Source organism: Arvicola amphibius, chromosome 2 (genome assembly GCF_903992535.2).
Source record: "Arvicola amphibius chromosome 2, mArvAmp1.2, whole genome shotgun sequence".
Taxonomy (NCBI): Eukaryota; Metazoa; Chordata; class Mammalia; order Rodentia; family Cricetidae; genus Arvicola; species Arvicola amphibius.
Genome location: NC_052048.2, coordinates 25,204,982 through 25,230,157, shown reverse-complemented (window position 1 = coordinate 25,230,157; position 25,176 = coordinate 25,204,982). Strand labels below are relative to the sequence as shown.

At 40.4% G+C, this 25,176-nt stretch overlaps 1 protein-coding gene across 1 annotated transcript; it reads left to right on the top strand.

Moving 5' to 3' along the window:
* The first annotated feature begins 472 nt into the window (after positions 1-472).
* On the top strand, positions 473-21,113 carry Clec4d (C-type lectin domain family 4 member D). The gene is made up of 6 exons (XM_038320819.1): positions 473-586; positions 3,128-3,238; positions 5,075-5,185; positions 5,715-5,866; positions 13,117-13,232; positions 20,893-21,113. The coding sequence occupies exons 1-6, from the start codon at positions 559-561 to the stop codon at positions 21,062-21,064; spliced, it is 690 nt and encodes a 229-aa protein (XP_038176747.1). The 5' UTR covers positions 473-558; the 3' UTR covers positions 21,065-21,113.
* The last annotated feature ends 4,063 nt before the right edge of the window (positions 21,114-25,176 follow it).

Sequence of the window (25,176 nt, the reverse complement as noted above, 5' to 3'; positions counted from 1 at the left end):
TGCAAAATACACTCAGATTCAGACTGCCTCTGTTTGTTTCTGTTTGTCACCGCCAAATCCTTACCACCTGGTCTTCCAGGAACCACGTCCCAGGAAACCCCATACCCAGCTGGGGTTGTCAGTGGCACTAAAGCAAAGGTTTTCATGTCCTCACATGCTCCATGTGCACAAAGTTTGCCTTAGAAGCGTTTCTCATTGCCATGCTGGACACATCTCATTGAAGGCACAGAACGTCCCAAGCCATGTTTTTACCTCAAACATCTATTACCTTTGAAAATGTCATACATGACTAACAAAACAGATTGAGAAATCTTACATGACACACTTCTGGAAGTTTCTGATGACTGTTTTGGAGGTGCTTTCTCAATTTCCTTTTTCTCTTTGCCCCATCTGCTGGAGTACCTTAGAGGAAACCCCGTTTTTGAAGATTTCTTCTTCTCAGTTAGCTCTCTTACACCGGACACTTATTGATCTTACCCAACTAAGTCAGATGTCAAGTTGTAAATGTTTCTGAAGGTGAAGCCATAGAAGAGGATCCTGAATCTCCTGACACACACAATGTGGCTAGAGGAACCTCAAAGGCAACGTGAGTCTCTCTTTTTCCTCTACCTCCTCCTCTCCTCCTCCTCCTTCAAGACAAAGTCTTGCTATGTTCTACAGGCTAACCTTCTGTGTCGCCTGGGTCGGCCCCCAGCTGGATCTTCTTGTTTCCAGCTTCTGAAGGCTGAGGCTATAGGCAATGTTCTATCGAGCCCAGCCCCTTTCACATTAACTAGGTAGATGTATTTATGACTATGACTTTAAAATGTGAACTAATGTAGCAGAAAGATTACGGGGATGAAAGCAAAATGAGGATGGCCTTGGCAAAGAGAAAAGACTTAGCTAAATCCCAATAAGATGTGTAACAGATACCAAAATCAGATCAAACCAAGGGAAGAGATGAAGTGTATAAAAAAAGAAATGGGATAAAAAGGAAAGGAGAATTAATTAAATACTTTGGAAGATTATTTTGAAGGGAAGGGAGAGCTATAGAAAACAGACATAGGCTCACGATCTGCCAGAGGCTTTATCTGGTTTCCTGTCTAAGTCAAGGGATATTTCCGGATTTGTACAGTGAGACTGTTAAATAATACTTTATTGTGTTAATTTTATTATACTATATAATAAGCAAGATATAGAAGCATCTTCTGGATATGGCATTGCCATCACAGCCATGAGCTCACAGTAGCTGTGGTGCCTGCACAAGGACCAGCCAGTATTCCAGCAGACAGCACTCAGTGGACTCAGTGGATTACACAAACAGAAAGAACACCAGCAGCAAAAAAGCAAAGACCATGAATTGGGAAGCAAGAACATGCTGGGGGTGCCTGGGGATGGGAGTATGAGGGCGAGAGGGGACTCAGGATGGGTATAATCACAATACATTGTTTAGATGTGCAAAAGTATCAAAGAATAAATAAAAGATGTTCTAGTCACAGAAAGAAATGTACAACAAATCGTTAAAATGTTTAAACTTTAAATCTTGCTTAAAATCTCATCAGTTTGTTACAGCTGACTTCAACAGGACCACACTGTACTGCAGTCCTGAAAAACACAGGTTTTTTTTTTTTTTTGCTTGCTTATGTTTGGTTTGGGTTTTGTACTGGGGACTGGGAGTGGTGTCCCCTGCATGCTGGGGAAGTAAGTACTCTACCCCTGAGGTACACCCCCAGTCCTTTCTTCACTTTTAATTTCTACACAGAATCTCTCTGGGATTTGTGGGCTTGCCTTAAACTCCCTCCATACCCCAGACAGTCCTTGAATTTAATTTAGTCCTTCCCTCAGCTCCTGAATAGTTGGGATTACATGCCTATTGTACCAGACAGACCTGGCAGAAAAAACTACTGCTAGTAATATCCTTCTGTACAAATAAATGCAGTCCTTTGTGTGGCATAGAGTTAGATTGAAGTTGGTGCAGCAAATGCAATGCATTTAAGTCTGGGTAAATGCTGGGCCATTGAGGTGGCTCGGTAGATGAAGGCACTTGCCATCAAGCCTGAGGATCCACATGGTGGAGGAAGAGAACTGGCTCCAATAAGCTGTCTTCTGATTTCCGTGCACGCACCATGGCATGTACATACACACAAATAAATAAATAAATAAATAAATAAATAAATAAATAAATAAATAAATAAAATCAAAAGCTAAGAATGGACAAATGCCGCTCATTGGTGCTTCTTGGGAGCTAGTCTCAGGGCCTAGCCTCAGCAACACAGCCATCTCCTCTCTTGAGTGCATGTTCTCAATGTGCTTTTTGGATCAATGTGAAAAACATTGCCACATATTTTAGTTCTCCAATGGAACATACTTTCATTCGTTTAATGATTATTTATAATCTGAGCAGTGTAGAAGGGGCAGCGGGCTGCGACCCGCCACTTGGCTCCCGCACGGCTAGCTTTACACCTGAAATAATTACACAGAAACTGTATTCATTTAAACACTGTCTGGCCCATTAGTTTCAGCCTCTTATTGGCTAATTCTCACATCTTGCTTTAACCCATATTTAGTAATCTGTGTAGCACCACGAGGTGGTGGCTTACCAGGAAAGATCTTAACCTGTATCCATCTTGGAGAGGAGAGCTATGGCGTCTGCCTCACTGCCTTCTTCCTCCCAGCATTCTGTTCTGTCTTCCCCACCTACCTATGTTCTGACTTATCAGGCCAAGCAATTTTCTTTATTAATTAACCAATAGATAGAAGACCCATCCACATCAGAGCAGATTAAATATACTGCTCATAATTTTGCTCAAATTTTGAATTGAATTTAGAATTCTCTATATGTATGTATATGTGGGGGGGCATGCGTGCATGTGTGCATGTTTTACGTTATTTATGTTATATAGAAGCTTTAACTTTTATGGCTTTTGTTTTTATGCTCTGCTCATGAAAACCTTTCTTTTTAGAAACAAGTTTGTATTTTTCTTTGTTATTTACTAGGAGACCCTAAGATTGGTTTATTCACAGGACGTGTTTAAGTCTCCCGCATGCCTAAATTACCTTCTGCACTCTCGCACTGGGCCTGCTGCTTGATAATTTTGGCTTCCCTCGTGGCAGAGAGGAAACTGATCTGTTTTTCTTTTTGTTCTAGCCAAAGGTGCTCGGCACCCCAAAGGTGCTCGGCACCCCCAGCTGACCCCTTGGGTCCTCGCTGCTGTTTTCATCTCGCTTCTCAGTGCTTGCTTCATTGCAAGTTGTTTGGGTAAGTTACTAGGCAGATGAAGCTCATCTTGAATTATTTGCCCCTAGAATTCCCAACGTGTGCTCCGGAAGCCTCCCTTTTCCTCAGTGAATCCACACACAGCGCCTTCACTGTCTTGGACGATGGTCATAGCTGCGCACTTGATTTTCTAATGCAGATGAGACTGCTCTGCTTGCTTCCAAAACAGCACTTTGCTGAGGCACAAATGATATATAAAAGCTCAACGCTTTAAATGTGTCCACCTCAAGACTGGGAACAAATATGTATCCTTGAAGCCATCGCACCCCTGGCCTCACAGGAAGCTGTTCTATCTGATATCAAGCCTGAAGAAAAGGTTGCTATGACTGAATTAGTATGGTATCTGTCTAAGACAAACAGGCTGCAAAGCACTAATTGCAGTACAAACTCTACATATGTATTTCCTTATCTAAATAAAGGCGGATGTTTCAGAGTTGTGGGGAAAGGAGAGCTTTGTTAAACTAATGTTTTTAGACATCATTGATTATATTTAGTAAGTGAAATTGGGTTCTTGCATCATATCATGTACAAACAACAGCTCATATAGTGAAAACAGAAGTCTATAGGACAGAAGTTTTGTACTGCATTAATGTGTGGAATGTAATCTGTCAACACAATTGGAAACGTGCTAGCAATATAATAAAAATGGACAGAGTCTTAAGATGGCATTCTAGAGAAGAGAGATGAAAAGATCACAAATACACACACTGGCAGCCACCTTGGTTGTTAGGGAAGTATGACCACCACTCACGATGAGTCAGCATTGCAAAACTCCAGGGACGCAATGACTAAATGCATACACCATCTGATGATGAAGACGTGGAAAACCGAACCCGGGGTGCTTCCCCTCAGGAGACAGCACAAAGCAGTGAGCCTGCTCAGAAAGCTTTCACATGAACCCCCCACTTACCATGCCTGTGACTGCCACCAGCAACAGAAACAGGAGGACTTACTCTCTTTGGGATGCAAGGTCAACACTGCTCAGAGCAGCACAGTTCGCATCAGCCCAATGCTGGATGCAGTGGATGCGCTAGAAGCCGGAGAGACCGAGGCATTTCACTGTGTGAAGACAGTAGCCGACTTTCCAGCTATGAAAATGAATGAACTGCAACCGTGGGCAGCAATCCTGTTTCAGAAACAATGCTGAGCAGAAGTCAGCACCAAAGGATGCAGGCCACCTGAGTCCACTCATAGAGAATCCCAAAGAAAGTCATTCTGATCTGATGGCACCAGGCTGAAACTGTGAAGGACACAGGGTGAAGACTTGAAAAACCATGAGATGGTTAACTGCAAAGGAAGAGTGGGCTGTGTTTGGGGGATGATGGCTATGTGGGGTGTTGGCAATGTTCTATGTCTTGAATCTAGCAGCCTTTGCCCAAAGTGTTCATGTTATGCTAATTTAAAAACCTGTACATGTCTTTTTTTAATTTTTAATATTAGTATTTGATTATATTTCAAATATTTGACATAGATTCAAAATATCACTAACGTCGTGGAGCTGATAAAGATTTCTGGAGCTGGCCCACTGTTTACCAGAACCCTCGCTCTTAGGCTCATTCCAATAGAATAAACCGAAAATGGCAGGCACCTAGAAGATTCCAAAACTTCCAGTGTCAATCACAAAGTGGATAAAATGATTATAAAATATTAGCTTTCTGCAGTTGCTTTTAGAAAATTTACCTGGGGTCACGCAATGGGGTATCTGAAAGAAAAAGAGTGTGGGGACCTTAACTGTGAGGGAAGGAGAAGGGTGGGGAGATCAGCCCACTCTTCTAAATCGGTGGCCACACAGGGAATAACTGTTTGTCCTCCCGACAGTGACTCATCGTTACTTTTCACGCTGGAAGAGAAGAGCAGGAATGGCGAATTTCTCTGATTACCAAACAATGCTAACGTGTGCGCGAGAGGAGCTGGAGTCCGGAGCTACAGGTAGCAGAGGAAACTTCTAATTTGCTTCTGTTCAGCCTTTAAATTGTGTCCGTAGTAAGTCAGAAAGGACACATGAGAACTGGCTACAAGAATAAGTATTGGTCAATTGCTAAGATGCTTATTTCTTTATTTATATTCTGGAATTTATGAAGTCATGGAGAATTAAAAAATGCTTGAGTTCTGTATATTCTTTGCTCTTCTTTCCAATAAAATATCCTGAAGAAGGCATTGTTATAGGAACATGTAGCTTAATTCTAAACTAAACACTCTCTCTCCGTCTCCCTCCCTTCCCCTTATCAATTCCTTCCTTATTTTCTTTACAAAGTATCAAACTTAGGACTGCTCACATTCTAGGAAAGTGCTTTACCATTGAGCCACACTGCTAGCTCTGGAAATATAAGCAAATACATGTAAGGACAGTGAACAACATTAATGTCTTCTGAGGTAATAATCGTAGTAAGATGAGCATTTCTCTGCCACAGATGAAATGTTCCTTTCTAACTAATGCTTATTCTGATTCTCACCCGAGGAGATACCTGGAACTGTTGCCCTGCTAGCTGGATAGCCTTCCAGTCCAACTGCTACCTTCCTCTTAACGACAACCAGACGTGGCACGAGAGTGAGAGGAACTGCTCAGTGATGGGCGGTCACTTGGCAACCATCAGCACGGAAGCCGAGCAGGTCTGTATTGGTTCAGCTCACACTGACGCTCCGGTTTCATTCTTTCGTGGTGGCAAACGCAACCAAGAGTAACTTCAAAGAGGAAAGGGTTTATTTCGTCTAGCAGCTTACTGTCCACCATGGGGGGTGGGGGATTTCTGGGCAGGAATTTATGCAGGAACTTGAAACAGTAACCAAGGAGGAACACTGCTTTCTGGCCCACTCAAGGCTCATACTTAGCTAGGGTTTTTGTTGTTATTGTTGTTGTTGTTGTTGTTTTGTTTTGTTTTGTTTTGTTTTTCAGCTCAGGACCACCTTACCCAGGAACTGGTCTGGCCACAGTAGGCTGGAGCCCTCCTATGCCAATTAACAATGCACACAGCCCCCACAGCCATGCCCACAAGCCAGCCTGATTTGGATATCCCTCACCTGAGATTCCCTTCTCAAGTAATTCTAGGCTGTGTCGAGTAGACACCAAAGCTAACTAGAACCACCATTTATGCTGTTGCCTTAAGTTACTTTGTAGAGAAGAAATTTTTTGGCTCCCTATGTATCTTTCCTTCATCATCTTCATCAGCCTGGAAATCTCTCTCTTCCTTTCCCACTCCTCCTGTTTCCTTTTCCCACTCCCTTCTTTACTCGCCTCTTTGATTTTCAACTGTACTTTTCATAATAACAAAGTTCAACATACATTATAGCATAATTTACCCTTTCTCTGATAATAAAACACATGCACCAAAGGAATTATATAGTACAATGCATACCTTGCATCTTTTTAATTGAAAATAGGTTCTTCTCTCATGCAAAACATCCCGACCACAGTTTTCCATCTTCCCACTGTTCCTAGCCCCCACTTCCCCCCACCAAAACCAACTTTTTCTCACCCCAAATCTATTCCATCTCCATTTTCTCTTCAGAAAAAGAGCAGGTCTCCAAGAGATGACTGCCAAAAAGGGCACAACAAAAAGATACAATAAGATAAAGCAAAAGCCCTCGTATCATTGAAGCTGGACAGGTAACCCAATGGGAAGGAAAGAGTCTCGAGATCAGGCAAGAGTCAGAAATCCCCCTGTTCTCACCAATAGGAGTCTCACAAGAACATCAAGCTAATAGCCACAGCATATATACAGACCTGGTGCAGGCCCTGTAGAAATGTATGGACTTTATATGCTAGAAAGTTAGTCAGTTTCCTCTATTTGGCCAACCTCTGGTCTTTCCAGACTTGAATGATGTGTCATTTCTCCCAGAACCCCACCCTTTCCTACTCTGCTCTCTCTTGTCTATGATGTAGGCTCTGATAGGGCTCTTTGAGCACATAGGGATGTCAGATTTACTCCAGTGACTTCAGTTCTTCCAATGACCCCCACTTGATGGAAGGTTCAGGGCACACTTTCCTTGCTTTATATTCCCAATATCCTGCCCAAAGCCAGGCATACAGTAGGACTCATGAGAAGACAGTAGGACATACAGTAGGACACATGAGCATATAACTACATGAGTGGCTAATCAGGACTGAAGTGGCTTCTTACATATGTAAAATAGTTCTAACGTGTGGTACTAATTCTAACTAAATATATTTGAAGGTAAATTCAGTTTATAAAGAGATGAAATTGCTCTCTTTGTGTGATACATTTTTGGATATGTGTTCTAACCCAGCTTTTGCTTTTCCTTGGTCTACAGGATTTCCTTAGTGATTCTGTCTCCTTGACTTTGCCATGTGTAGGTTTTCTAACTCTTCAAATGAAACAGAATAGGATGAAATAGCCAAACTATTAAATTTTTTTCCCTTTTATTGAAAATAGACTATTTACTCATATACTATATTCTTACAATTTCCACTCCCTGTACTCCTTCCAGTTCCTTTCCACCTTTCATTCCCTCCAGATACACTCCTTTTCTGTCCCTTATTAGAAAAGAATAGGTTTCTAAGAAATAACAACCCAACAAGATAAAACAAAATATAGGATTTAGCAAAAGCTATCATATTGAAGTCTGACACAGCAACCCAACAGTAGTAAAAGAGTCCCAAGAGCAGGCAAAAGAGTCAGAGACCTACTTCTTCCTTTAGTCTGGAGTTCCATGAAAATACTAAGCTAATAGCTATTATATGTATATGGAGGACCTGGTGGAGACCCATGTAGGCCCCATACTTGCTACTTCAGCTCCTATGAGCTCATATGCATCTTGCCTAGTTGATTCAGAGGACCTTGTTCTCCTAGTGTCTTCCTCTGGCTCTTACAAACTTTCCACCTCTCTTCTGTGGGATTCCCTGAGCTCTGACAGAGAGGGTTTGATGGAGACCTCCAATTTAGATTCTCTCTCTCTGCATAATGTCTGGCTGTGGGTTTCTGCATCTGATCCCATCTGCTGCTAGAGGAAGCCTCTCTGATGATGACTGGATAAGACACTGATCTATGATTATAGCACAGTATCATTAAGAATCATTTTATTGATTTTTTAAAAGACCAGTAGTGTTTGATTTAGCCCTAGTACTCTTGGCTATCTAGTCTCTGGTTCTTAGTTACCCAAGCAGTGTTGGGTCCGGGTTCCTTCTCAAGAAGTGAGCCTTTAACCAAATCAGACATTGGTTGACTACTCCCACGAGTTCTGTGTCACCATTGTCCTAGCATGTCTTTTCAGGCAGGACAGATTGTAGGTCAAATGTTTTGTGGCTGGGTAAGATGATTATGTGGTGTTTGTCTTTCATTTTGTTTATATGGAGGATTACATTTACCAATTTTTAAAATGTTTTCTATTCATTTTACATACTAACCAAAGTTCCCCTACCTCTCCTTCTCCCTCTCCCTTCCACCTCCCTTCAGCCCCCCCTTCACTCTTCAGAAAGGGTAAGGTATCCCATGGGGAGTCAACACAGCCTGGCACATTCAGTTGAAGCAGGACCAAGAACTTCCGCAGCATAGAGGTTGAGCAAGACATCTCACCATAAGGAATGGGCTCCAAAAAGCCAGCTCATGCACCAGGGATAAATCCTCTTCCCACCCTGGGGTCCCACAAACAGTCCAGGATACACAACTGTTGCTCACATGTAGAGGGTCTCATTCAGTCCCATGCAGGCTTCCCAGCTGTAGGCCTAGAGTCACAAAGTTCCCACAAATTTGGATCAGTTATCTCTGTAGGTTTCCCCATCATGATCTTGACACCCCTCCCCCCTCATACAATATCTCCTCCCTCTCTCTTCTACTGGACTCCCAGAGCTCAGCTCAGTGCTTGGTTGTGGAACTCTACATCTATTTGTTGAATCATCCTTGCATTTCTGGAATGAAGCCTATTTGCTCTTAGTGGATGCACTTTTTGAGGTGCTATTTGATTTGGCTTGCAAGTATTTTATTGAGTATTTCTTGCATCTATGTTCATAAGGGAAATTGATATATAATTCTTTTTGTTTAATATTTATATGGTTTGGGTGTGACCTTATAAAATTAAATTGGCAGTGTTCTTTCTATTTTGTTTTTTTTTTATTTTGTAGAATAATTTTAGGAGTATTGGCTTTAACTCTTCTTCAAAAGTCTGGTAGGACTCTGCTGTAAAACCATGTAGTCCTGGACTTTTTTTTGATTGGGGGACATTTAATAACTGTTTCTATTTCACTAGGGGTTATAGATATATTTAAATTGTTTATGTAATCTTGATTTAACTTTGATAAGTGATAATAACAAGAAAATTATCCATTTTCTACATTTTTCAATTTGGTTTAGTACAGCATTCTGAAGTATGTTCTTTTGGTTCTCTGGATTTCCTTAGTATCTGTTATGACCCATTTTTATTTCATCTTGTTAATTTGGATATGCTCTGTCTTTTAGTTAGTTTGGATAAGGATTTATTTATTTTGTTCGTTTTCTCAAAGAACTAATTCTTTGGTTCATTGATTCTTTGTATTATTTTCTTTGTTTCTTTTTTTATTGATTTCAGCCCTCGGTTTCATTATTTCTTGCCATCTACTCCTCTTGGGTATGATTATTTTTGTTCTAGAGCTTTCAGGTGTGCTGTTAAGCTGCTAGTATGAGATTTCTCCAATTTTTAAATGTAGTCACTCGGTGCTGTGCACTTTCCTCTGAGCACTACTTTCACTTATTGTGCCCCATAAGTTTAACTATGTTGTGCATTCACTTTCATTGAATTCTAGGAAGTCATTAATTTCTTTATTTCTGTCTTTACTCATTTTTCATTCAGTACAGAATTGTTCAGTTTCCATGAGTTTGTAAACATTCTCACATTTCTGTTGCAGTTGATACCCAGTTTTAAACCATGATAGGACACAGGGAATTATTTCAATTTTCTTGCATTTGTTGAGATTTGCTTTGTTTCTGAGCATGTGCTCAATTTTGGAGAAAGCTCTGTGAGATGCTGAGAGGAAGGTATTTTCTTTTGTGTTTCAGTGAAATATTCTGTTAGGTCTATTTGATTTATAATGTCTGGTAGTTCCAGTATTTCTCTTCTTAGTTTTTGTCTGGATGACCTATCCACTGGTGAGATTAGGGTATTAAAGTCTCTCACTATTAGTGTGTGAGGGTCAATATGTGATTTAACCTGTAGTAACTATGGTAGTGTTCATTTTACAAATGTGGATGCATTTGTGTTTGTGGCATAGATGTTAAGAATTGAAATGTCATGTTGGTGGATTTTTTCCTTTGATGACTATGTAGTGTCCTGCATCTCTTTTGATTAGTTCTGGTTTGGAGTCTATTTTGTTAGATATTAGAATGCCCACACCATCCTGGTTCTTAGGTTCATTTGCTTGGAGTATCTTTTTCCATTCCTTTACCATGAAGTAATGATGATCCTTGATGTTGTGTTTTTTATATATGTATTTCATATATATATGTGTTTCTTATATAAGGATGGATCTTGTTTTTACATCCATTCTGTTAGTCTTTGTCTTTTTATTGGGGAATAGAGTCCATTGATATTGACAGATATTAATGACAAATGATTGTTGATTCCTGATATGGTGTTGTTGTTGTTGTTGATGGTGATGGTGTGTGTGGGTGTGTGTAGGGGTGTGGGTGTGTGTAGGGGTGTGTGTTTCTCTTCTTTTAATTTTGCCAATGTAAAATTATTTGTTTCCTGTGTTTCGTGGGTGTAGTTAACCTCCTTAGGTTGGAGTTTTCCTTCTAGCACCTTCTGTAGGGCTGAATTTGTAGATAGACATTGCTTAAATTTGACTTTGTCATAGGATATCTTCTTTTCTCTGTCTATGGTGATTGAAAGTTTTTCTGGGTATAGTAGTCTGGGCTAATGTCTGTGGTCTCAGAGAGTATGCAGCACATTTTCCAGGCCCTTCTGACTTTTAGAGTCTTAACTGAGAAATAGGTATAATCCTAATAGGTCTGCCTTTATGTTACTTGACCTTTTTCCCTTGCAGCTTTTAATATTATTTTGTTGTTGTTATTCTCTATGTTTAATGTGTTGATTATTATGTGACAAGAGGACTTTCTTTTCTGGTTCAATATATTTGGTGTACTGTATGCTTCTTGTACCTGTATAGGTAGGTATCTCTATCATGGGGTTAGGAATTTTTTCTTCTATTTCTGGGCCTTCCTTCCTCAGGTTAGGAAAATTTTCTTGTATGATTTTGTTGAAGACATTTTCTGGGCCTTCAACCTGGATGTCTTCTCCTTCCTCTATATCTATTATTCTTAGGTTTGGTCTTTTCTAAGTGTTTCAAGTTTCCTGAATGTTTTGTGTCAGGAGTTTTTGGATTCAACATTTTCTATTTCTTCTATCTTCAGCACCTGAGAGTCTTTCATCTCCCATATTCTGCTGGTAAAGCTTGCCACTGTAGTTCCTGATTGGACTGCTAAATTTTTCATCTCCAAAATTCCCTCATTTTGTGTTTTATTTCTTGATTCAATTTCCATTTTCAGTTCTTGAACAATTTTATTCATTTCCTTCAACTGTTTGCTTGTGTTTGCTTTAATTCTTAAAGAGATTTAATAATTTTCGCCAATTTTTTTATTTGTGTTTTTCTGGATTGGTTGTATTTTTATGCTGCCTGCTGTCTAGGCATCTGGGTTTGGGGTAATTATATTTCTAGGTTCTGGTTTCTGGATTTGTCTTTGTTGGGTGGGTGTTTTGTTCCTTGGTTTCTGGTTCCTCTCTTCTGGATTTTCAGAGAATTTCACAGCTGTGTGTTGCCTGTTTTCCTGGTTTGCACGGCTGGTGTGTTCACAGGGAAGGCCTGCTGGTGTGCTGAGATATTGGGATGAACTGGGGAAAAGAAGGTTGGAGGAGAAGTTCTTTGTGATCAGCTGGGAAAGGGGTCAGAGAGGAAAAGGAGTCCACAGTAGGTTTCCTACTATAGAGCTGGGAATGAGACTGCGGGATTGGATCTCAGGAGCAGTAGGAGAGATGTGGATCTGTCTTCAGCCTTCTTGTTGCCCTGGGAGGAGTAGCCCTTGGGTCATCAGGGGGTGCCTGCTATAGCTGGGGTCTGGGACAAGGCAAGACGGGGAGAAGAAGGTTAGAAGGGGAAGAACTGTGGGGCCCTCAGGAGTGAAAGCAGGAAGGCGGGGAAGGGTGTTCTGCTGCAGAGCTGGGGATGGAACTATGGGGGTGGGTCTGGGGAAACCATTTTTGTTTTGTTAAATCTCTAAAAAATCCAAGCCTATTCAGCATGTGCTAAGGGGGTCGCTGACACAGTCATATTTAATTTTCATGGTGACTTTAATAAGCAGTAGTGTTGACTGAGGTTTTTGTCTCACCAAGTCCTGCAGTCATTCAATCCCAAAAAAAACACACAGAGGTCTACATTAATTATAAACTAGTTGGCCTAGTAGCTCAGGCTTCTTATTAACTCTTATAACTTATATTAGCTCATAATACTTGTCTGTTTTAGCTGTGTAGCTTGGTACATTTTTTGGCAAGGCAGTCACATCTTGCTTCCTCTACAGAGGATCACTACTGCAGACTGAAACTTTCCTCTTCCCATAATTCTCATTGCCCGCCTCTACTTCCTGCCTGGTTGCCCCACCTATACTTTCTGCCTGGCTGCTGGCCAATCAGCATTTATTAAACAAGTACAAAAAACAAATCTTTACAGGGTAAAACCATTGTCAGCACAGTGGACTTGTCAAAAGATGCAGGGTTTGGCAAGTGAGATCCCTCTGCTCCTTTAAGCAGGTTTGAGAACAAACTTATCTGATACTGTGATGTTTATGCCTAACCCGTGATCTCACTGACCTTTTTGCTCCTTATCAGCCTGATGACGTCACCCAAGAGCACTTACCAAAACATGTACATTTTGTATGCAGAACTTTGTGACTCAGCTTTTGGACAGACAATTTCCCTATTTCCTGGGACTTAGTGATGAGAACACAGAAGGCCTGTGGCAGTGGGTGGACCAGACACCATTTAATCCACACATGGCGTGAGTATTTTCGTTGGGGCTAAACAGTATTTATAGGCAAAGGTAAGAAGAGTTCTCAAGGAGAACTCATTTTAAAGCAGGATTGTGGTGATACTTTGTTTATGCTATAACAAATAAAGCTTGCCTGAAAATCAGAGTGCACACTAGTTAGCCATAGAGGCCAGACAGTGATGGCACACACCTTCCATCCCAGCACATGGGAGACAGAGGTAGATGGATCTCTGTGAGTTCAAGGCCACCCTGAAGTACACAAGATTGAATCTGTCTAAAAGAGAAACAGAGCTCACACAAAGGTGATCCCAGCACTTTGGATCCCACGCCTTTAATCCCAGCATTTGGGAGGTAGAGACAGGACTGATATGGCTGGACGGAGAGAGAAGAAGACAGGAGCTCACAGCAGTCTGACGATGCAGTCTGAGCATATAGTCTGAGGATTCGTAGGGACAGAATCAATCCTCTTGTCTGAGCACTGGCAGAGGTAAGAATCCTAGTGACTGGCCACTCTGCTTCTCTGATTCTTCAGCTTTCACTCTTTGATAGCCGACTCTGCGTTTTTATTATTAAGACCAATTAGAATCTGTGCCAAATAGGGAACACCTATGTAAGTGCTTACTCAGTAGAGCATCAGCAGTTGAGCAGTCCCTGCCTGCTCTGTTCCCACCACACAGTAGCCCTGACTTCAGCAGAATCTGCAGTACAGTGTTTGTACACTGATTGTCCAGTGTTGAAAGAACAGATAGCATGAGAGAATTGTGAAAAGGGTTGAAGATTATCGTTTTTATAAATAATACTATAGGAGCTAAAATTACCTTTGAAAGAGTTTTAACCTGGTTATTTTCCTCCTTGAAACCAGTATTGTATAATATAAATATAATAGAAAACCACAAGTATAACTTAAGCTTCCCTAGCAGTAATGTTAAAAAAGTAAGAAGATGTTAGACATGGTAACACACACAAATAATCCTCATCATGAGATGGAATAGTGGGGCTGATAGTTTGAGGCAACCCTGGGCTACATGGGGAGTTCTAGGGAGCTACACAGTGATGTAAGAGGAGGCTGCTTGTTTGTCCTGGCTGCCCAGAACCAAAATAACCACATAGAAACTATATTAATTAAAACACTGCTTGTCCCATTAGCTCTAGCTTCTTATTGGCTAACTCTTGTATTAATTTAAGCCATTTCTATTAATCTGTATATTGCCATGTGGCAGTGGCTTACCAGCAAAGATTCAGCGTGTTTGACTCTGGCAGCTCCATGGCAGCTCTGACTCCACCCTTCTTCCTCCCAGCATTCAGTTCTGTCTTTCCTGCCTACTTAAGTTCTGCCTTGCTGTAGGTCCAAAGCAGTTTCTTTATTCATTAATGGTAATCACAACACAAAGAGAAGACTCCCACATCACAGTGAGACCATATTTCAAATAGGAAAAACAACAAGACAAATCAACACACACACACACACACACACACATACACACACACACACACACACACACACAGAGAGAGAGAGAGAGAGAGAGAGAGAGAGAGAGAGAGAGAGATCTAGGGAGGCCATAGTTATATAGCGAGATCATATTTCAAATAGAAAAACAACAAATCAACACACACACCAACAAACAAAAAAAGGAAAAACTGGTAAAATTTATGATAATAATATTTATAGATAGATACATAGATAGATGATAGATAGATAGATAGATAGATAGATAGATAGATAGATGATACATAGATACATAGATACATAGATAGATTGGTTTTTAAGACAGGGTTTCTCTGTGTACAACCCTGACTGTCCTGGAACTCACTTTGTAGACAAGACTGACTTTAAACTCAGAAATCTGCCTGCTTCTGCCTTCCTAGTGCTGGGATTAAAGGCATGGGCCACTACCTTCCAGTTTAGTAATATATTATCAGTTATTAATAATGTATTTAACATAGTACAGCCACATACACTTAACACTTAAAGGACATTTCAGTATGGAGAAGCCACATTTCTTTTTTTCTCTTTTAAAGTTAGTTTTTTTTTTATTTGAAACTATCTTAAAATTGACTCTCCCACTCCCAGCAGATACCAGTTACCAAGACTAGCAAGGGGACTTTGTGCCCATCTCCATTCTCCGTGCTAGGGTCTGAGACACCTTGAGCTTGCGCAAGGTTTTTGCTCGCTGCCATAATCACTGTGAGCTCATATGTGCAGCGGTCATGCTGTGTCTGGAGGACACTACTTCCTTGTAGTCACCCATCTCCTCCAGCTCTATCGCTTTATCCACCAAGATCCCTGAACCTTGGGAGGAGCAGATGTGGTAACATGTCCCAGTTAGAGCTGAGCATTTAGAACCTTGGCCAGCTGTGGGTCTCTGTTAATCTTCATCTACTATAAACAGAAGTGTCTCTGATGAAGACAGAGAGATGCACTGATCTATGGGTATAGTAAGTCATTGGAGTCAGTCTAGTACTGTGTACCATAACAGGCTAATGGTGCAGGTTCTCCCGTAAGACCTGTACCACAAGTTCTTGGGCTGACAGTGGTGCCAGATATGGTCTCCATCCTGTGGTGCCGGACTTAAATCCAATAAGAATGTTGGTTACCCCTGTAATGTTCGCGTCACTATGGCAACAGTGGTTTTGTCTTGCCAGTCATTTCAGCTTGATGAGTGCACAGCTGGGTCAGACTGATGAGTCCTTTTTCCTACTGGTAGCATTCCCAGCACAGTCAGCCCTATGAAAGCTAGTCCACAGTAATGAAGCTTCCAGGTAGCATCAGCATTTTTTATCTGACTCAAGTCTATGTTATCTTTAACAATGGGGTCACACTGTCAATTTCTGGAGGGTGACCACTAATACTGGTAATAAGCGGTAATATTTTAGGGGTCTATTGGACCTCACTGGCTAACAAATCCAAAGGAGGTAAACCATTCCTAGTGCTAGACTTGTACTTGTCAGCCTGAGGCTGTCTATCTGTCTGTCACTCAGGATGATTGTTTCCAGCTGCATCCTATACATTTCTTAATTTAATTTTTGTTAACAGATAAATATTTCATGGTGTGAATATACAATATTTTCATTATTCATCCCTCAACTGATGGATATTTAGACTATTTCCATTTCCTGACTATTGTGAGAAGTGCAGCAATGAACATGTATGAGCACATATCTATATTTATAGGATATAGAGTCATTTGGCTATATGTTCAAGAATGGCAGAGCTGGGTCATATATTATATATATTTCTAGCTTTTTGAGGAAACTTCACATGGATTTCTCTAGTGGCTCCACCAGTTTGCACCCTGACCAGCAATGAACAAGTAATTGCCTTTCTCCGCATGTATGCCAACATTTGCCTTCATTTGTTTACTTGGTTCTTAGGAATTCTGACTGGAGCAAGATAAAAATCTCAAAGCAGTTTAATCTGCATCAACCCAATGGCAAAGAATGTTGGCATTTTAAAGACATTTCTCTGCCATTTGTATTTTATCTTTTGAGAGCACTCCACTTAGTTTCATACCTCATTTGTTTTCCTGGGGTTTACCTATTTCCCTTTCAGGTCTTATATTCTAGATACTAACCCTCTGTCAGATGTATAGCTGATAAATATCCTCTCCCTTCTTAGGCTGCCTCTCTACTTAAACTGTGGTGTTCTTTGGTTTACAGAACCATCAAGTCCCATTTATTAGTATTGGTCTTAATCCATTTCCCACTGAGGTCCTGTTCAGAAAATCCTGTGTCTACGACTTCAAGAGCATCCTTACTTTTTCCTCTATCAGATTCAGGGAATCAGGTTTTATCTGAGTGTAGTGATGAGGTGAGCAGGCCTGCTTTTCATCCTGCCTGGCTCCCGCACAGCTAGCTTTACACCCGAAATAACAACACACAAATTGTATTCATTTAAACACTGCCTGGCCCATTAGCTCCAGCCTCTTTCTGGCTAACTCTCACATCTTGATTAACCCATTTCTAGTAATCTGTGTAGCACCACGAGGTGGTGCCTTACCGGAAAGATTTTAACCTATATCCATCTTGGGCTGGAGCTTCATGGCGACTGCCTCACTGCCTTCTACCCAGCATCCTGTTTACTCTGTTCTGTTTACTCTGCCTACCTAATTTTCTGTCCTATCAAAAAGCCAAGGCACTTTCTTTATTAACCAATGAAAGTAACACAGACATATGACACACCTACATCATTTCCCCTTTTTCTGTTTAAACAAAAAAGAAAAGCTTTCACTTTAACATAGTAAAATTACATATAACAAACAGTTATCAAGCAAGAATTACAATTACATTATTTATATCTACTTTATCTTTTATCATAGCTAAGGAAAACTATAACTATCTATTTATTCTTCAACTCCATCAAAGACTCCAGAAGGATATTATACTACCTAAGTAAACAAGAAATAAGCAACTTTCCAAACTTCCAAAATTCCAAAACTCTAGAAATGATTGAGACATCTCGCTACCGGTACAGTCACCCAAAGTTCCTCTGTACCATTGGGGCATCCATCTTCAGCCTATAGGCCCATAGTATGCAGCAGACATTTCCATGAAGCAGGAAATTCCAAAGACAGTTTAGTCACTTTCTTTTGTGTCCTGCAGAATGTCTCACAGACTCTTTCATGAATCAAGAACCCCAAAAGACCATCTCACCTTTAGGCAAGTTCAGTAGTCCTCTCTCTGTGGGTTCTTTGTATCCAGTTTATGTATCAGTCCAGGAAAGAGCAGTTTCTTGCCCAAATGGCTAACCAACTCCATAAGAAGCCTCTTCGATACCCATCTTCCTCTTGAAGTAGATTGGTGCTGCCAGGAGCAGACGTGTCTCACTGTCATGAAAAACCCTAAGTTAAGTTATTAAAACATTAAATGCCATATTCTATAGTCTTTGAAAGATATGAAGAATGACTATCTATATATCTAGAAAATCTAACTAACATGACTATAAGCTTTACTATTATTGATGATTTTCCATTAACAACCTATATTTCCTAATTACACATTACATTTCCAAATGAACTACACAATCACAATACCTTAACCAAGATCAGAAATACATATACATATAACAAAATTGACCTTAAAATCCATACCAATAGCCAGGCGGTGGTGGAGCACGCCTTTAATCCCAGCACTCAGGAGGCAGAGGCAGGCGGATCTCTGTGAGTTCAAGACCAGCCTGGTCTACAAGAGCTAGTTCCAGGACAGGCTCCAAAGCCAGAGAAACCCTGTCTCGAAAAACCAAAAAAAAATCCATACCAATGCAAATTATTCATATCTATATCATATCCCCCTTTAAATGTAAAAGAACATTTATAAACAATATCTGAGAATATGGTGTAGTTATTTCTCTCAAAACTTCTTCCTGCTGTATAGAGGCGCTGTTATTCAGGTCTTTCATGGTATAACCTGTCTGCTAGGTTCATCTCAGTTGGCAGTTGAATGAAGTAATTTTCTGAAGGTGTTTACAGTGACCTTTCAGAAGGGTGTGGTCTATCATACCATATTGGGATAGAAGCAATCCACAGGGTGTCATCCTCTGTGAAAACAAAAGAAGACCCTCTTTTCCAAAGCATCATATTTTTAGACCCAAATATTGAAGTCAAGGTATTTTGAAAATATCTATCTTGGATTAGTTCAGCAGCATTTATAAACAAATATTTTAGCAGCTGTTGCTCCTTCCTCAGCATTCAAACAATTCAAAGAGAGTATAATAGCATAAAGTATCAAGATTCTCTGTGTATTTTCCATCTTTGTGTGGATTTATTTTAACCTTTATTTCTTTTGTTTTCACTTTTACTTTTTGAGGCAGGGTCTCTGTATATCTTTGTCCTGGAATAACTCTGTAGACCAGGCTGTCCTTGAATTCTCAGAGATCTGTCTGTCTCTGCCTCCCAGGCATTCGGATTAAAGGTGTGTCCTGCCACACCTTGAAGTCACAGAGGTCAATCTACCTCTGCCTCTCAAGTGTTGGGATTAAAAGTGTGTACCACCACACCCAACTACTCTCTTTCTTTCTTTTTTACTTTTAAGAACTTTAACCTTTAGTCTGTATATATTTTTAACACAGTAAACCATCTAGAGATTTTTTGAATCTCTCTTTACTATATATCTCTCTTTTTCTGACTACATGAGTCTTTAAGGAGAGGATTAAAGCTGTGACTTTGATGGCTGGATCCAGCCCATTCCTTATCTTTCCAGCCTCATGGAGGAGGTACCGGCTGTAGCCATTTTTATTGCTACAACTCTATGGTGTTTCAAGGTCCTTGCCAGCAAGCAAGCTGCAGCATTCTGCTCACAGACCACACTCAGTTGGACTGCCTGCCTGAAAGAGTCAGAGTTTGCCCTGGCAGGACGGCCCAGAAAGCCGGCATTTTAAAACGGCACAGCTTTTTTCCTGCTACAGCTGAAAACCAAAAAGCATGCATTCAGCTTTTCATCAACACTATTTAAGTGTTTTGTGGCAGGACCTCTTAAAAGAGCTGCAAGGTTTTGCAGCTAAAGCTGAGTCAGGACGCCTCTCTTAAATGAGAGTGCTTGCCTCTAGTGAGCAGAGCAGACCTGAGAAATTGCTGCTACCAAGAAAACATGCTTTACTCTATTCTTTCCCAAGCTTTCTCAGGCTTTCTGTTGATTCAGTTATCCACATCAGGGCGCCATTTGTAGTGATGAGGTGAGCAGGCCTGCTTTTCATCCTGCCTGGCTCCTGCACAGCTAGCTTTACACCTGAAATAACAACACACAAATTGTATTCATTTAAACACTGCCTGGCCCATTAGCTCCAGCCTCTTTCTGGCTAACTCTCACATCTTTATTAACCCATTTCTAGTAATCTGTGTAGCACCATGTGGTGGTACCTTACCGGAAAGATTTTAACCTACATCCATCTTGGGCTGGAGCTTCATGGCGACTGCCTCACTGCCTTCTACCCAGCATCCTGTTCTGTTTACTTTGCCTCCCTAATTTTCTGTCCTATCAAAAAGCCAAGGCAGTTTCTTTATTAACCAATGAAAGCAACACATAGACATATGACCCACCTACATCATCTGAGGTCCTTGTTTCAACTACAGTTGAGTTTTGTGAGGTGAGAGGTAAGGATCCAATTTCATTGTTTTACAGTTAGCTACCAGTTCTGCCAGCACCATTTGTTGAAGATGCTCTTTTCTCCCATCTCCATTGTCTGCTTCACTGTAAAAAGTCAGGTAGATGAAGGAATGTGGACTTACTTATGGCTCCTCAGTTCTTTTCCATTGATCCATGAGTCTATTTTTATGCCAGTGTCATTTCTATGTATCCCTGGCTGTCCTAGAACGTGAGACCATGCTGGCCTCAAACTCAGAGATCTACTACTTGCCTCTGCCTCTGGAGTATTGGGATTAAAGACTTGTGCCACCACTGCTGGGGTTGGAAACAACATTTCAAATGTCCAATAGCTACATCTGGCCAGTGCCTCTTGTCATGCAACTTCAGCTCTGTTTCATCACTTTCTCTCTCTCTCTCTCTCTCTCTCTCTCTCTCTCTCTCTCTCTCTCTCTCTCTCTCTCTCATCTGTCTCTCTGTCTTTCTGTCTCTGTGCCTCTCTCTCTCTCTCTCTCTCTCTCTCTCTCTCTCTCTCTCTCTCTCTCTCTAGATTGTCCTGTGGTATAATCTCTATCTCACTGTTCTTCTCTTTCAGATTCTGGCATAAGGGTGAACCCAATGACTTTAAGGAAGAAGACTGTGTTGTCCTCATTAATGTCCAAGATAAATGGGCCTGGAATGACTTACCCTGTCACTTCCAGGCGAATAGCATTTGTAAGTTACCCGGAGCAATGTTCAGCTGGAAGCCCACACAGCAGCCCCTATGATGGAGATGGCAAAGATGAACCTATCAGACCAGGGGAAAGTGTCTATGTGTCATGGAAATAGAGAGCACACTGCACTGTCATAGGGCACTGCCAGCCACAAGGATGTTCTTCATTATTTTTGCCTGCTGGGGGTTGGGGAGGTGGATCAGGGGTCAGGATTGCTTGCTCCTCTTCCAGAGGACCACAGACTGGTTCCCAGTATCCATACCAACTCCGGGGCATCTTTCTCTTTCTTCTGCATACACAACGCAACTCACACACACACATTTTTAAAAAGAAAAATACTGTTTTAGTCTTGTTTAAGATTTGATTTGCTAATTTTCCTGCATCTGAGCTGAGCCAACAATTTTTTAGCATGTCTTCTCCTCCACCATTCTTTTTGTTTGTTTGGTTGGCTGGTTTTGGTTTATTTTATTGTTTGTTTTTTCAAGACAGGGTTTTTCTGTAGCTTTGGAACCAGTCCTGGAAACTAGCTCTTGTAGAGCAGGATGGCCTTGAACTCACAGAGATCTGCCTGCCTCTGCCTTCTGAGTGCTGGGATTAAAGGCCTGCACCACTACTACCTGGATCCTCTACTATTCTTAAAGGCAGCAGCTAATTTGCAAGTTTGTTAATGATTTTCAGGTTAAATGTCAAATATTGACGTTTGGTTAAGTGTGGCAGTGGAGTGTATGTGTTTTATGTGTGTCCAGGTTAAAGTTGGTGCTTTTGAATGACATGGGACTAAGTAACTTTACATGTGTTGGGAACATAAATTAAATTGTATAGTACAAAATGAGTCAAAATAATTTCATATATTAAAGGGATTTGTATACTTAATTTTATCCATTTTAATGTACAAAACAGAAGCCTATCTATGCAGAAATCCAGTTGTCAATAAAATGTGAACCATCCGTGACACTCATGATAGTTTCCTTATTCTTCTTCTGTATTCTCTATTCTTTATTTTCCTGATGATTTCCTTCTCTCATTCTTGATGTTCTCCTTCTAACTCTACTTTTATTCTTCTTTATTCTCTCTCTTTATTTTTCCTCTACAGCTTATATACTACCAACAAAATATTTTAGGCAATATAGAAACTAAAATGTAATTACATTCTACTTTTCGAGTGAATGATTACGATGAATACAAGTTAAAAAAACATTTTTTCATTTCTATTACATGATTTAACATTTTACATATTACAGTTGAAAAACAAATCCCCAAGAATCAACATACACTCATACCCAAACAACTTGCTATAAATGTAAATAAGCAAGTTATTTTTCTCAGCCAGTTTTTTTACTGGCAGGCTGCATTTTACAGTTACAAAGAAAGGACCAATCATCTCAATATTATTTATTTATTAACTATCTATCTATCTATTTATTTATTTATTTTGGTTTTTTGAGACAGGGTTTCTCTTGTAGCTTTGGAGCTTTTCCTAGCACTTGCTCTGTAGACCAAGCTGGCCTCAAAATCACAGAGATCCACCTGCTTCTACTTTCCAAGTGCTGGAATTAAAGGCATGCGCCACCACTGCCTGATTTTTCTTTTCTTTTTTAAAACAATCTTTTTTATTTTACATACCAATCCCAGTTTCCCCTTCCTGCCCTCCTCCCACTTTGCCCACCTTCCCTTTCCACCTCTTAGCCACTCCTTAGAGAGAATAAGAGCTCCCATGCCAAGTCAACAAAATCTGTCACATCACTTGAGGCAGGACCAAGGCCCTACCCCCTGTATCTAGGCTGAGCTCTAAAGTGCCATCAGACAACATTTGGGTACATGTCCAAGAGGGATATTTCTGGGTCCTGAGGTAGGTTTATTCCCAATTTTCTGAGAAACTGTCATACTGATTTCCAGAGTGGTTGTATAAGTTTGCATTCCTACCAGCAATGGAGGAGTGTTTCCCTTACTCCACATCCTCTCCAGAATAAGGTATCATTGGTGTTTTTGATCTTAGCCATTCTGACTGGTATAAGATGGTATCTCAGGGTTGTTTAGATTTGTATTTCCCTGATGGCTAAGGATGTTAAATATTTCTTTAAGTTTCTTTGGCCATTTGAGATTCTTCTGTTGAGAATTCTCTGTTTAGTTCTATACCCCATTTTTAAATTGGGTTATTTTCAATTTTGATGCCTAATTTCTTGAGTTCTTTATATATTTTGTAGATTAGACTTCTGACTGATGTGGGGTTGGTTAAGATCTTTTCCCATTCAGTAGGCTACCATTTTGTCATATGGACTGTGTCCTTTGCTTTACAGAAGCTTCTCAGTTTCAGGAGGTCCATTTATTTGTTGTTGACCTCAGTGTCTGTGCTACTGGTGTTATATTTAGAAAGCAGTCTCTTGTGCCCATGCATTGAAGGCTACTTCCCACTTTCTCTTCTATCAGGTTCAGTGTGGTTGGATTTATATTGAGGTCTTTAATCCATTTGGACTTTGTTTGTGCATGGGGATAGATATGGATCTATTTTCATTCTTATACATGTTGATATCCAGTTATGCCAGCACCATTTCTTTATTCCATTGTACAATTTTAGCATCTTTGTCAAAAATCAGGTGCTCATATGTGTGTGGATTAATAGCCGGGTTTTCAATTTGATTCCATTGGTCAACCTCTCTGTTTTTAAACCAATACCAAGCTGTTTTCTTATTACTGCATCTCTATAATAGAGCTTGATGTCAGGGATGGTGATGCCTCTGGAAGTTCCTCTATTGTACAGTATTGTTTTGACTATCTTGGCTTTCTTATTCTTTTCATATGAAGTTGAGTATTGTTCTTTTGATGTCTGTGAAGACTTGTGTTGGGATTTTGATGGGGATTGCATTGAATGTATGGATTTCTTTTTGTAGGATGGCCATTTTTATTATGTTGATCCTACCTATCCAAGATTATGGGAGATTTTCACATTTTCTGGTGTCTACTTCAATTCTTTTCTTTAAGACTTTAAGTTCTTGTTGAACAGGTCTTTCACTTCTTTGATTAGTGTTACCTCAAGACATTTTATATTATTGTGGCTATTGTGAAGGGTGATGTTTTCTGATTCTCATTCAGCGGTTGCTCCCCTGTACCTGCTCCTATGGATTTTGCTGTCTCAGGTCTGTTCTGGACCAGGTTGCTCACTCAGTCCTGTTTCTGCAAATGTCCCTGGTCTGGCTCCACTCCCACTCCTGTGGAACTTGCTTTCTCAGACTTGCTCCAGCCTAGGTAGCTGGTTCTGTCTCACTCACGAGGAGCTCACCACCTCAGGCCTGCTCTAGCCTAGTCCCTGGCCCAGTCCTCTTTCTGCAAATGACCCTGGTCTGGATCTGCTCCTGCTCTTGTAGAGTTCACTGTCTGAGGCCTGCTCTAGCTCAGGTTGCTGGCTCAGTCCTGCTGTTTTAGAAATCGCTGTCTGAGACCTGCTCTGGTCTAGGTTGCTGGCTCAGTCTTGCCCCTATGGAATTCACTGCCTCAGGCCTGCTCTGGTCCACTCTCATTTCTTAATCATTCTAAATTGTTTGTAATAATAACTTTCAAGAACTAGAAATTTACATTACTTTGTTAAATGAGTGGCATAGATATACTACCTTAAGAAATAGTAGAAGCATATATACAGGATAGCAAAAATAACATTAAATTTGTATCAATATACAAAAATGCCTTAAACAATAGTAGAAACAAGATGCAGTATGCTCTTAACAAAATAACCTTAAATTTGTATCAATACACAAAAGCCATACCTATGTAAAATACCTAAGTATAGTAGTTGCTTTTTTAGTGTAAAAGTAGATCAATAATCTATTGTTTTATCTTATCATTCCTTTATCCTCCTATTTTCTTTTCAGAGAGAGATACCTTAATCCAACCTCTTTTGCTTAGTTATTTCCCTGACTTTGACCAGTAACACCTTGCAACCAACTCCCCAAACAATGACAAGCATCTATAATCTACTGAATGACCAAAAATCACCCACCCCACCTCTTGGGAATGTGGGTGTCATGTTTTCTAGACTATTTCCTGTTGTCTGGGGGTAACAGCATCTTTAAGGGATCCTAAGAAAATTGAGATAATGGCCAAGTCCTAAGAAAGATAGCTGTATTATTTTTGTTTACTCCCTATGTGATTGGAAAGTGTAGAGATTATCTGAG